At 44.0% G+C, this 14,325-nt stretch overlaps 1 protein-coding gene across 27 annotated transcripts in view; it reads right to left on the bottom strand.

The window, feature by feature from the left end:
• The window catches only part of rbfox3a (RNA binding fox-1 homolog 3a), a 1,329,152-nt gene that overhangs the window by 133,569 nt on the left and 1,181,258 nt on the right, over positions 1-14,325 (bottom strand). For all 27 annotated transcript variants that reach the window (XM_078401060.1, XM_078401078.1, XM_078401061.1 and 24 more), the window contains one exon: positions 4,163-4,411. In XM_078401060.1, the coding sequence (XP_078257186.1) occupies positions 4,163-4,411 (249 nt within the window). The remainder of the gene's footprint in view (positions 1-4,162; positions 4,412-14,325) is intronic.

Below are 14,325 nucleotides of genomic sequence, written 5' to 3'. Positions count from 1 at the left end.
CTAAATTCTGACCATCTACTACTTATGCAACCATCTGAAGACTGAATAAAAGGACTTGGAAAGAAATAATAGGTGAATAGTTATTTTGATTTAAAATATCATTCCTTTAGTTAAAAATTACCATTCATCACTAATGCATGTAAAGCCCTCAACAAGTCAGAGATGCTCATGAAATCCCTGTGTTCAACTGGCCTTGACTAGTTGTAACACTGCAACGCAGCTAACATTATGCAGTGGTCATTGCATCTTATCTGCAGAGCTGAGAACATGAATTGGGGAAGGTCCTATGCAGATATATGTTACACGGAAAGAATACAATGTGCACTTAAAATTGTTGCATTTTGTATATGTGTCACACGTATTTTAAGGACTTATCCAATGATCTCCAGTGTTGTTAAAACATCTAAAGGCCATTTAGACTTTGTGTGTTTTAAATATTACTTCTCCTACTTCCATCTCTGGAGAATTGTGCAGATCAGGACAATTCTAAGTGCTCCATTTGTAATCATAAAAACTGAAACATTGCTAAAGTATTTAAGCACATGATGGGATGCTTTTACTATTAAAAAGTCAGAGCTGTACAGCATGGAAATAGGCCCTTCAGCCCACTTTGTTTATGCAGACCAAGTTGGCATGCTGGGCTTGTCGCATTTGCCTGCATTTGGCCCACGGCCCTCTAAATCTTTCCTATCCATATCTGTCTAAATGCTTTTAAAAGTCAAACTTGTATCTGCTTCCATAGCTGCCTCTGACAGCTCATTCCAGATATGGACTATCCTCTGATTGGAAAAAGTTGTCCTTTAATTACTTAAATTTCTGCCCTTTCTCCTTCAACCTGTGCCCTCAAGCTTTAGAATCTTCTACTCTGGGAAAAGGGCAGTGAGCATTCACTGTATCCATGCGCGTCATGATCTTGTAAACCTCAATAGAGTCAACCATCAGCCTCCTTCACTCCAAAGAAAAAACTCCCAGTCCATCCACCCTCCCCCTTAACTAAAATCCAACAAGCTCAGGTCACATCCTGGTGATCTCTTCTGCTCCCTTTCCAAATTCATGACATCCTTCCCGAGCTGGGCATCGAGAACTGCACACAGTACTCCACGTATTTACCAACGTTGGATATTTATATCGCTCTAAGTAGGGTTCATTCTAGGTGATTTGATCTTAAATGTTCACCAAGTTCTGACTGAATTTTGAGGGTGGCACAGTGGCAGAGTTGATGTCTTACACCGCTCGAGGCCCGGGTTCGATCCTGACTACGGGTATGTCTGTACGGAGTTTGTACGATCTCCCTGTGACCTCGTGGGTTTTCCTCCGGTTCCCTCCCACACTCCAAAGATGTACAAGTTTGTAGGTTAATTGGCTTTGGTAAAATTGTAAATCGTCCCTAGTCAGGTAGGATAGTGCTAGTGACCGCTGGTCAGCGTGGACTCGGTGGGCCGAAGGACCTGTTTCCACGCTGTGTCTCTAAAGTCGATAAAGTCAGAAGGTGCTGAATCGCTTACTCCTGCCACACTGTTGACTTGTGAATGGGCACTCTGCTCTTTTACAGTAGATGGAAGTTGAAAGCAGAGTTTTAACGTGATCCAGGGGGCTGCAGGCTGCGATACGTACTGTCAGGATCACTGCTTGGTGGATTTCTTGCTTCATTCAATGCAAGGATGCACCCAGTCATTTAGCTGAGTACTTCTTCTCACCAGTGCCATAGAGTACGTGCAAGGGCAAGATTATTTTTAGTGTGCGAATGCATACAGCATGCTGGTGACTGCAGATGGTTCACCAACTGGTGGCATCAGGTAGTGCCAAGTGCATCTCGGGCTGTACTGGCAGAAGCTGACTGCAAGTAGGAGCTTCATTTAGCTCACCCTGAGAGTGAATCACAGTCCCAACCTGACAAAAGTCGCCTCTCCCATTCTAACCGTGTGGTCCTCATTAGCCAGTATCCCAAATCTCTTTTTAGTTTAGTTCCGAGATACACCGTGGAAACATGGCTTTGGCCCACCAGGTCCGTGCCGACCAACAATCACCCGTACACCAGTTCTATCCTACACACTAGAGCCAATTAACCTACAAACCCACACGTCTTTGGAATGTGGGAGGAAACCGGAGCGTCCGGAGAAAACCCACCGAGCCACAGGGAGAACATACAAACTCCGTACAGACACCATCCGTAGTCAGGATTGAACCAGGGTCTCCAGCGCTGTAAGGCAGTAACTCTACCGCTGTGCTACTGTGCTGCCCAGCTGATCTAAGGCATGTCAGTGTCAAAACACATTCTCAATACTGACTATCTTGACATACGCTTTGAAAGCACACCAAACAATCCAGCAATTAAGATTGTTCCATCCTTTTTGCCAAGACAGGTTTCAATCCATGCCATCAAAATGCAAAGACTGCCTGACCAATTCTTTTCATAAAGGACGTTTCTGTCGGTTTAAAAAAACCCAAATTGTTCGAAAATGTTATAAAAATGAACTGCAGTTGCTGGTTTATACCAAAGATAGACACAAAAAACTGGAGTAAGTCAGCGGATCAGGCAGCATCTCTGGAGAAAAAGGATCGGTGACATTTAGGGTTGGGTCTGAAGAAGGGTCCCAACCTGAAATGCCACCTATCTATTTTCTCTGGAGATGCTGCCAGACCCACTGAGTTACTTCAGCACTTTGTGTCTATAATTGTTTTAAGAAATGTCCTCGTGTTTCACTTTTCAATTACAAGGCTGCGAATTATAACATTAATTATGTCAAATGACTGCACCATTTTTGTAGAATTATTTTCCGTACAAAAAGCTCTTGTAGTTTGTTATATATTTTCATGCATTTCACACTTTTATTTCCATTTATTCGTAACGTTTCTGTTTTACGAGGTTTTCAACTTGCCAAATGTTATATTTATGTAGATACATGTGACTGCAGATGCTGGAAACTTAAGCATTAAATCAAAGTGCAGGAGGACTCAACAGGAGGGAATGGTGAGATGACGTTTTGGGTAATGTGATAACTTGTACAGTGAGCAAGTAATTTCAAAGTTAACATGAAAAGTTAGTACAAGGTGCTTCAAAAAGTATTCTCGATACAAACAGTCTAATTTAGTGTTTCAAATGCAGAGTTGTTATATTTCATTCATCTGCCATTAAACTAAAAATAACTTTTAAATAAGTGGCGCAGTGCCGCAGCGGTAAAGTTGCTGCCTTGCCTTGCCGCACCAGAAACCCAGGTTCGATCCTGACTATGGGTGCTGTCTGGATGGAGTTTGCACGTTCTCCCCATGACTGCGTGGGTTTTCTCCGGGTGCTCCGGTTTCTTTCCACATTCCAAAATCTTGTAGGTTTGTAGTTAAATTGGCTTTGGTAAATTGTCCCTAATGTGTAGGATAGAACTAGTGTACTGGTGATCTTTCATCAAAGGTATTTATTCACAAAATGCTGGAGTAACTCAGCAGGTCAGGCAGCATCTCAGGAGAGAAGGAATGGGTGACGTTTCGGGTCGAGACCCTTCTTCAGACTGATGTCAGGGGGGCGGGACAAAGGAAGGATATAGGTGGAGACAGGAAGATAGAGGGAGATCTGGGAAAGGGGGAGGGGAAGAGAGGGACAGAGGAACTATCTAAAGTGGGAGAAGTCGATGTTCATACCACTGGGCTGCAAGCTGCCCAGGCGAAATATGAGGTGCTGTTCCTCCAATTTCCGGTGGGCCTCACTATGGCACTGGAGGAGGCCCATGACAGAAAGGTCAGACTGGGAATGGGAGGGGGAGTTGAAGAAGCTCGAAGGGCTTGTTTCTATGTTGCATCTCTAACACTAAACTAAACTTGTAAACCACTTTATTCTATGTAATTCAAGACCCTGAAACGATTGGAAATGTTAATTTTGTGGTGAAACCTCACCATGAAAAGTTAGTGCAATATATCGTGCAAGATATTTCAAAAAGTGTTCTTGCTGCAAACAGGTGTTTCCAATGCAGAGTATTTGTGTTCCATTTGTCTGACATTAATGAGAACTATGAAATAGCTCTGACCCTTCATTACACATGTGACCCAAAATGTCACCAGTCGACTTCCTTCCAGAGATGCTGCCTGATCCGCTGAGTACCTCCAGCTCTTTGTTCCGTTTTTTCCGGCCGCATTCATGTACAGATTGATGGTTGAAGGATGGCATACTTACCGGTACTGTGGATGTGCCCGTTAAGGACTGTGTGTTTGTATCAGTACATGGCTGGTCAGAATGCGTCTGTGTAGGCGTGTAAATCGTCATGGCGTGCTCCGGTACTGTGGTCTGCCCAGCATAGTCCTGAGTGGGGTGTGGATGTGCGGGGGCATATTCGGCTGGGATGCCATTCTGTGGCGTGGGGTACTGCGCTGGCGGGTACGGCTGTGCCATCGCTTCCGGGGGTGCTGTGGCTTCTTGGTTACCCTGCAATAATACAAGAGGAAAGTCCATCAACATTCACCTCGTTCATCGTAGCCTCCCCATTCAAGGAAAGACCACACTCACCGTAAACACTTGCCACAACTCATCACATCTATCGTAATCATTTGCCATAAATAGTCACATTCATATAGTCATTTATGACATGACCATAATCATTCATCATAACTCATCAGGTTTACCAGGATCATTTGCTATAACTCAGAATAGACGCACTGAGTCTCTTGCCCAGAGTAGGGGAATCGAGGGCCAGTGGATATAGGTTTAAGATGAAGGGGGAAAGATTTAATAGGAATCTGAGAGATAATTTTTCACACAAAGGGTGGTGGGTGTATGGAACGAGCTGCCAGAGGGGATAGTTGCAGTTGGGACAATTACAACGGTTAGGTAACAATTAGACAGGATCATGGATAGGACAGGTTGAGAGGGATATGGGCCAAACGCAGGCAAGTGGGACTAGCACAGACGGGACATGTTGTTTGGTGTGGACGTTGGGCCAAAGGGCTTGTTTCCCCACTCTATGACTCTTTGACTCTATATATAGTAAAACTTACCATAATTTGACATAAATCATCACAATTACTATAAACATTTGTCATAACTCAACACATTTACCAGGATCATTTACCAGAACTCTTCACATTTGGCATTTACCAGAACTCTTCACATGGGCTTGATGGACTGAATGGCCCAATTCTGCTCCTATGACCTATGAACATATTCACCATAATCATTTGCCATAAAATGTAAAATTTGCCATAATCATTTGTGGAGGAGGTCAACAATGAAACAAATGTCACATTCGAAGCGATAATAATACCTAGTGACAGGAGGAACAAGATTCCTGTGGAATCTCGCAGAAGTTGTGGTCCAATTTGCTCTGAGCAGTCGGAATGTCGATTACATAAATATTTGCACACACTCACACTCACAGCACCGAAAGTGGCCCTTCGGCCCAACATGTCCATGTCGCCCAAAATCTCCCAACTAAACTGGTCCCACCTGCCAACATTTGCCCATGTCCCTCTAAACCCTTCCTATCCACGAACTTGCCTTTTAAATGTTGTTACTGTACCTGCCTCAACAACTTCCTCTGGCAGCTTGTTTCCGAGTCATGGAGTCATACAGCACGGAAACAGTCCCTTCGGTCCAACTTGCCCATGCTGCCCAACACCAGTCCCACCTGCCTGCATTTGGCTCATATATCCCTCTATATCTTTCCTGTACATGAACCTGTCCAAGTGTCTTTTAGATGTTGTTATTGTACCTCCCTCAACTACCTCACCTGGCAGTTTGTTCCATATATCCACTACCCCTTGTGCAAAAAAGTTACCCCTCAGGTTCCTTTTAAATCTTTCCCATCTCACGCTTAACCTGTGGCCTCCAGTGCTTGATTCCCCTGCTCTGGGCCAAAGACTCTGTGCCTTCATGCTGTGTGAATGTATAAGGCATGCTTGGTAAGCTTGCAAATCAAACTAAAATAGGTTTTATCATAGACAGTGGAGAAAACTGTCAAAAATGACAGCGGGATCATAATCAACCAGGTAAGTGGGCCGAGGAATGGCAAATGGTGCTTCATTCACATAAGTGTGAGGTGTTGCATTTGGGAAAGTCAGACCTGGGCAGGACTTTCATATGTAGGGCCCTGCGGTTAGTTTAGATTAGAGACGCAGTGTGGAAACGGGCCCTTCGGCCCGATGAGTCCACTCTGACTAATGATCATCCGTGCACTGGTCTATCCCACACACGAGGAACAATTTACAGAACTCGATTAACTTACAAACCTGCATGTCTTTGGGATGTGGGAAGAAACCGGAGCACCCGGATAAATCCACGCGGTCACAGGGAGAATGTACAAACTCCACACAGACAGCGCCCGTAGTCATGATCGAAGCCGGGTGTCTGGTGCTGTGAGGCAGGCAATTCTATCGCTGCACCACCCTGTGTATTGTGGTGAAGAGGGTATTTGGCACACTGCCCTTCATCTGTCAGGGTATTGTATAGAAATTGGAACATTATGTTGCAGTTGTACAAGATGTTGGTGAGGCTGCACTTGGAATATTGCGTTTAGTTTTAGTTATCCTGCTCTTGGAAGGATGTCATTAAGCTGGAAAGAGTGCAGAGACTTCAATGCCACAGACTTAGGTGTGGGTCTCATGGTTCATTCATGGTTTCCACTTTTGGATGGTCTTTTTTGGCACACAGATTTAATAGGAACCTGAGGGGCAAGTTTCTCACTCGGAGGGTGGTGGGTATGTGGAACAAGCTGCCAGAGGAAGTATTGAGGCAGATACAATAATAACATTTAGAAGACATTTTGACAGATGCATGGCTGGGGAGAGTTTGGAGGGATATGGATCAAACACGGGCAAATGGGAGCGTCTTGGTCAGCATGGACAGGTTGGGCTGAAGGGCCTGTTTCCGCGTCGCACGACTCTTTGACACTGCTCTCAAAACGATTACAACAACTGAGGAGCAATCCCCTTTGTACAACATAACATTAACACACACAGCGCTTCAGCAGATCGGGCACTGCAACGCTTAGGAATGTACCAGAGATCAATTAATTGATAAATACTTGATTATGGCCCGTGATTGAGCGGCACAGATTTGTCAGCATTTCCAGCTGTTGCACTGATAGGTTAAATCAGAAAGGCAGCTGAATATTCTGATAACAGACCCCGGGCTACCCACTGACAGGGATCAGTCACGCCGGCTCTTCACACACACAGAACAAGGGCTTGCTCAGGTTCAAGCAGAGCTGTTTTATCACACTGACAATCACTGCCTTTGCTTTGTCCCCGTGGCCCCTGCACACAGATGCATCCTGCCACAGTATTTCATTTTCTTTTCATACTCTTCCAGTCAGTTGCTCAGAGCCCCGATCTTAAATAGCACCATTATTCTACCTATTAAAAGTAGGGTGTGTTGAGGCAAGTTTTCTGGCTTAGTTTGAGTCACTTGAACGTTTCGGTACACTTCGGTCACTTTAGAGATACGGTATGGAAACAGGCCCTTCGGCCCACCATGTCCGCGCCAACCAGCAATCACCCCGTACACTAGCACTACCCTGCACACCACGGACGATTTACAATTTTACAGAAGCCAATTGACCTACAAACCTGTGTGTCTTTGGAATGTGGGCGGAACCCCACACAGTCACAGGGAGATCGTCCATGCTCTGTTCGGACAGCACCCAAAGTCAGGATCGAATCCAGGTCTCTAGCACTGTAGGTCTGCAACACTATCACTGCACAACCGTTTATTATTGTCTCGTGTACTGAGATGCACTGAAAATGTTTGTTTTACAAGCTCTCCAATCAGTTCAAATAATACCATACAATACAATCAAGTCAAATTCGAATGCAATAGGTAAACAAAAAGGAAAGATAGGGTGCAGAATATAGTTCTCAGTGTAGTGGCACATGTTCCAGAGACAGTCTAAATGCCCACAATCGGGTTGAGGTGAATTGGACAGTTGGAGCCTAGCTGATGGAAGGACAACTGAGAAGCCTGATGACAGAGGGGAAGATGCTGTTCCTGAGTCTGGTGGTGCGTACTTTCAAGCTTCTGTACCATTTGCCCAAAGGGAGCAGGGAGAAGAAGGAATGACCAGGGTGGGACAAGGCTTTGATTATGTTGGCTGCTTTTCTGAGGCAATATGAAGTGTAGATGGAGTAAATGGTGGGGGGGGGGGTCTGGGCTGAGTGATGGTCTGGGCTACATTTACAACCCTCTGCAGTTTCTTGAGGTTTTGTGCAGAGCTGTTCCCAAACCAAGCTGTGATGCAACCTGACAGTTTGCTTTCCATGATGCATCTGTGTACAGTACACAAGTATACCTGGACTCAGATACTGCTGACAGCTATGAGACACAATGCAGGGTCTACTGGCATTTATGGGTTCTTAATAGGTTATTCTTGATACCCACGCTTGCATCCAACAAGACTAAAAATACCTAAGATTTAGAGCTAGAGGGGATAGCTTTAAGGTGAGAGGAGCAAGGTTTAAAGGAGACATGCAGGGCTCTGTGTAAATAAACTTGCCCTACACATTTCTTTTAAAATCTCTCCCTTTCACCTTTAAGCTTTGGCCCACAGTCTTTGATTTTACCACACATTTAATCAAATTTTAAATGAGCTGCATTTTATTCCCTTGTATGGGCCAATGTTAATTCATTTTTGAAAATGTTTTGCAAGCTGCCTTAGAATAATTTTCCATGCAGAAAAGGCAAGGTACAAATGCAAACTGCCACAATCATTTTTGACACATTTTTGACACCTGCATTCAAGAAAAAACCAAGGGGGTTTTCTACTTTTTCACAATTGAAACACCAGAACATAAAAGAGCAATATGGCTATTCATTGAACTTAGACTCGTGGAGTGATTGCGCCATGCAATACGGAAACAGGCCCTTCGGCCCACCTTGCCCATGCCAACCAAATTGGCATATTGGGTGAATAGGAAAATGAGAAAATAAGAAATTGCATATCTCTTTAAGCCAAGATTAGACTTTTGGGAGTTTTAGAAGTTGCAAGATGATGCCAGAAAGTGGCGACTCTCTGCCTGCTGTTCCAGAAGAGAATCTATTGTACTCATGTACAGTATGACTGGACTGGATGGCATGCAGAATAAACATCTCACCGTGTCTCTGCACATGTGACAACTAACTAACCAACTAACTTTCCACCTAACGAGCTAGCCACCTAACCAACTTTCCACCTAATTAGCCAGCCACCTAACCAACTTTGCACCTAACTAACCGGCCATCTAACCAGCTAACTAACTAACCAGCTAACTAACTAACGATATAACCAACCAATCAACTAACTAACTAACTAACTAACTAGCTAACTAACTAACTAACTAACTAACTAACTAACTAACTAACTAACTAACTAACTAACCCACTAACTAATTGGCTAACTAGCTAACTAATTAACCAACTAACTAACTAATCCCATTTGCCTGGATTGGGCCTATATCTCATCCTGTCCAATTGTCTTTTAAAAGTAATATGTCTATTAAAGGTTTACAACATAGATTTTTTAATCACTTAGAGATTTCTATAGATTTCTACAAGACACCGCAGTTCCGCCAATGTTCTTCCCTCAGTGCCTGCTTCATATGAGCCCACTCTCACTGCTCCTGGTCACATGTGAGATCTAACACTCTGAGGAGTGGTACAGTTTATGAAATGAATATTGGACATGAACCAAAGACTTCAATAGAGGTGAAAAGATAATGCCTCAGTTTTATTTCAGAATTAGGTGGCATAGGACCAAAAATTAGTAGATTTTGTCACATTAAAGTGGGCATTGACTTTAGACTTTAGAGATACAATGTGGAAACTGGCCCTTCGGTCCACCGAGTCCGCGCTGACTAGTGATCGCCATACACCAGCATTATCTTACTCACTTGGGACAATTTACAATTTACAGAACCCAATGAACCTACAAACTCGCATGTCTTTGGAGTGTGGGAAGAAACCAGAGCACCTGGAGAAAACCAATGCAGTCGCAGGGAGAATGTACAAACTCCGCATAGACAACACCCAAAATCAGGATCAAATCAGGATCTGGTGCTGTAAGGCAGCAACTCTACCACTGCTCCGCAGTGCTGCACTTGAGGCAGCAACTCTACCACTGCTCCACAGTGCTGCACCAGAGGCAGTAACTCTACCACTGCACAACAGTGCTGCACCAGAGGCAGTAACTCTACCACTGCACCACAGTGCTGCACCAGAGGCAGTAACTCTACCACTGCACCACAGTGCTGCACAAGGTAAAATTCTACTAATTGGGTAAAGAGGTGACTTTCTACTGACCTTTAGTGACCAGAATTCAGAGGGGCGTTGTTCGGTCCTTTATATTAAATTGGATTCTGAATATTGTGTACACAACATCCTTTCATTAATGTTTGTTGGCAAACCGTGTTACTCTATACTGCTGTACAACTACAAATTAGAAAGTGCTGCCAATACCAGGATTATCAGTAAACAAACAATTTTGATACTTAAATTAGGAAAATATTCTGTGATTAATATGAATGTGCTTTCTCCTGTATCAAAATGGATTCCTTCTGATGATGAAAGTAGTAGGACTAAATGCCATGAAGATGTCCTTGTCCACCTTCATTATGTTGTAGTCATAGGGTAGTACAGCACGGAAACAGGCCATTCAGCCCAATTTTCCCACACTGATCAAGCTACTCCATCTACACTAATCCCACCTGCCCACATTTGGCCCATATACCTCTAAACCTTTCCTATCCATGTACTTGTCCACGTCTTTTAAATGGTGTTATAGTACCTGCCTTGACTACCTCCTCTGGCAGCTTGTTCCAAATACCCACCACTCTATGTGTGAAACAGTTGCCCCTCAAGTTCCTATTAAATCCTTCCCCTCTCACATCAGACCTATGTCCTCTGGTTCTTGATTCCCCTACCCTGGGCAATAGACTCGGTGCATCCATTCTCATGATTTTGTACACCTCTGTAAGATCACCCATCATCCTCCTGCAGTCTAAGGAATAAATTCCTAGCCTGTCCCACCTCTCCCGATAGCTCAGGCCGTCGACTCCTCGCAACTTCTGCCTAACTCTTCATTGCACTCTTTCCAGCTTAATGATAACCTTCCTACAGCAGGGCGACCACAATACTCCACAAACGGTCTCACCGATGTGTCTTGTGCAACTGTAGCATAGCGTTCCAACTTCTATACTCATTAATAATAATAATAATAATAATATTCATTTATTGTCATTGCAACGAGTACAACGAAATTAAAAAATAGCCAATCCTGACAGTGCGTAAAAACATATATGCAATAAATGCAAAAACAAATAAATACAATTATATTAAGTACAAAAGATTTTTTAACAGTGTTGGCTAGTGCAGAAGGTAGTGTTCAGTTCTCGTATGGCCCTGGGGTAAAAACTGTTCTTAAGTCTGTTTGTTCGGGATTTGATCGACCTGAAACGTCGAACAGAGGGCAGAAGAACAAACAGACGGTGGCCGGGGTGGGATGGATCTTTTATTATTTTGCCTGCTCTACTGAGGCAGCGTAGGCTCATACCGACCGACATTGACCGACGAAGGCCAACATACCGAAAGCCTTCTTGGGCACCCTGTCCACCTGTGACGCCACTTTCAGGGAACCATGCACTTGCACTCCTCGAGTCAGGAAGCTTGACGGGGCCAATTGGAGATGATGTTTGAGACAAAGGAACGTATTTTCAGACTGCCATTTGCAAAGGTGTTTAAGAAGTTTTGTAGCATAAGATGCACATATTTACCACTGAGCCATTAGACTGCTGCATGCCCTCATCTACTGCATCTTAACTTAATTATTCAGATTTATTGCAATAGCCAGCAGAGATCAGAACATGATCAATATAGCATGGAGCTTTAAACAGAAAAGGGCAAACAAAATGGGGCTTGTAAAATAAGTTATGCAGGACTGTTTGCATCCATTATACAATAAATCAAACAGAAACCATCGATAGGCTTGGCCCATTGTTCGATGGAAACTTAACAATGTTTCTGAAGTGATTAAAAAGGTAAGGATGTTCAGATGTGTCAGCAGCTTAAAACAAACCTGCCCAAAATTCAAAAGGGGTGCAATGCAAGCAAAGAGTCCGAAGACGATAAACAAAATCACGTTGCCTTTAAAATGTCACCAGACGCCAAAGAAACCGACACATCTGTGATGGCTTCCAATTTTTGGTAAGCATTAGGTGCAAGGATTTTTCCTCATTTGTTAAGATTAAAGAAAGTGGCAAATATTTTTTTTTAAATCATAAAAGTAATTTGTGTTGCCAAACACATGTTAAATCTCCCGTTTCACTCTGGTCTGCTATGTCAAAAGCAAATAAATAACAGTTTTGCTGCAATTTTGAATAATTTTATTGTTTGAAAAAAACAGATCCTTGCCTCCCTGGTGTGTTCCCGTGATACATATGACAGCACACGTAGGAATACAAAGCGTATCATTTTTGTGTGTTTTATAGCAAGAATCATCTAAAACACAAAAAGGCAGCACAGTGACACCTCCTCCAACCTCATCTATTGCATCCGCTGCTCTAGATGTCAACTTATTTACATCGGCGAAACCAAGCGCAGGCTCGGCGATCGCTTCGCTGAACACCTGCGCTCGGTCCGCATTAACCAAACTGATCTCCCGGTGGCCAAGCACTTCAACTCCCCCTCCCATTCCCAGTCTGACCTTTCTGTCATGGGCCTCCTCCAGTGCCATAGTGAGGCCCACCGGAAATTGGAGGAACAGCACCTCATATTTCGCCTGGGCAGCTTGCAGCCCAGTGGTATGAACATCGACTTCTCCCACTTTAGATAGTTCCTCTGTCCCTCTCTTCCCCTCCCCCTTTCCCAGATCTCCCTCTATCTTCCTGTCTCCACCTATATCCTTCCTTTGTCCCGCCCCCCTGACATCAGTCTGAAGAAGGGTCTCGACCCGAAACGTCACCCATTCCTTCTCTCCCGAGATGCTGCCTGACCTGCTGAGTTACTCCAGCATTTTGTGAATAAATCGATTTGTACCAGCATCTGCAGTTATTTTCTTATATTATAGCACAGTGACACTGTTGGTTGAGTTGCTGCCTCACAGCGTCAGAGACCTGGATTCGATCCTGACAGATGCTGTCTGTGTGGAGTTTGGACGATCTCCCTGTGACCGGGTGCTCCAGTTTCCTCCCACATCCCAAAGACGTGCAGGTTTGTAGGTTAATTGGCTCCTGCAAAATTGCCCCCTAGTGTGTAGGAGTGAGATGAGAAAGCGGGATAACGCGGAACTAGTGTGAATAGGTGATCGATGGGCGGCATGGACTCGGTGGACCGAAGGGGCTGTTTCCATGCTGTATCTTTTAATCAATCAAAAAAAACCCATCCATTTAAAAATATCCAGGCAATTTGTCTTCACCTGTGTCCACCCAATGCATGAGAAGGTGATTGCTGCATTTTACCCTCCAGTTGTGAAATTCACTTCTCTTGACTTTAATAATGGGAAGAACTTGGATAACTCTCTTCTCTTCTTCAAGGCCTCGGCATTCTTTGTGTTCATCTAAGAAGGCACCAAATGACTGCACCCTTCACAGTGCACCACTCCCTCAGTACCTCAACAACAGAGAACCAGACCAGACGCTTTATTTATCCTGTGCCTGCAATAAGACTTGAAGTCACAATCTTCTGATGCAAAGGTGAGTGTACCACCATGGGCGAAACATAGCTGATGTAGTTAAACAGACCCCTCATAAAAGAGAAATCTTCCGGCCTTGAAATTAAGGTGCCAGTGAGGTTAACTGTGCTTTGAAGTTCAAAATATAAAGCGCTGGAGTGATTCAGTGGGTTAGGCAGCATCTGTGGAGGGAATAGTGCACCAGTCTCCCCACATTACTCAAAGTCACGCACAGGCGTCCTCCAGAGGACAGTCATACTCGCTTCGAGTGACCGCCAATGATGATGGTGGAGGGAATGGATGTTAGGTTCAGGTTTACATTTAGGTTTATTATTGTCACGTGTACTGAGGCACAGTGAAAAGCTTTGCTTTGCATGCCGTCCAAATTAGATATACTGTACATAGATCCAGTCAGTTCAAACTCAAGTACAATAGATAGAGTGGGTGTTTTGCTCAAGATTCCGGCATCTGAGGTTCCTTGTGTCTCCATTTAGAAGTTCCAAGTTGACATCTCTTTATCTGTTGTAGGCATTTGATTGCCTTTGCTCTTCTTTCGCCTTTTTACTAGTTGATAGTTTTAGGTGGGCATGTGAAATTCATCACATAATGCATGTTCATCACTGTTTGTGCAGCTCTCCCATATTTGGCTCCCTGCATTCTTACCTCATCTTCCCCTCCATCCATTTGCCTCGAACCTGTACCATATTTA

This window comes from Rhinoraja longicauda, chromosome 6 (assembly GCF_053455715.1).
Source record: "Rhinoraja longicauda isolate Sanriku21f chromosome 6, sRhiLon1.1, whole genome shotgun sequence".
NCBI classification, from domain to species: domain Eukaryota; kingdom Metazoa; phylum Chordata; class Chondrichthyes; order Rajiformes; family Arhynchobatidae; genus Rhinoraja; species Rhinoraja longicauda.
The sequence above is the reverse complement of the archived record's forward strand: the minus strand, read 5'-3'. Positions and strand labels throughout refer to the sequence as shown.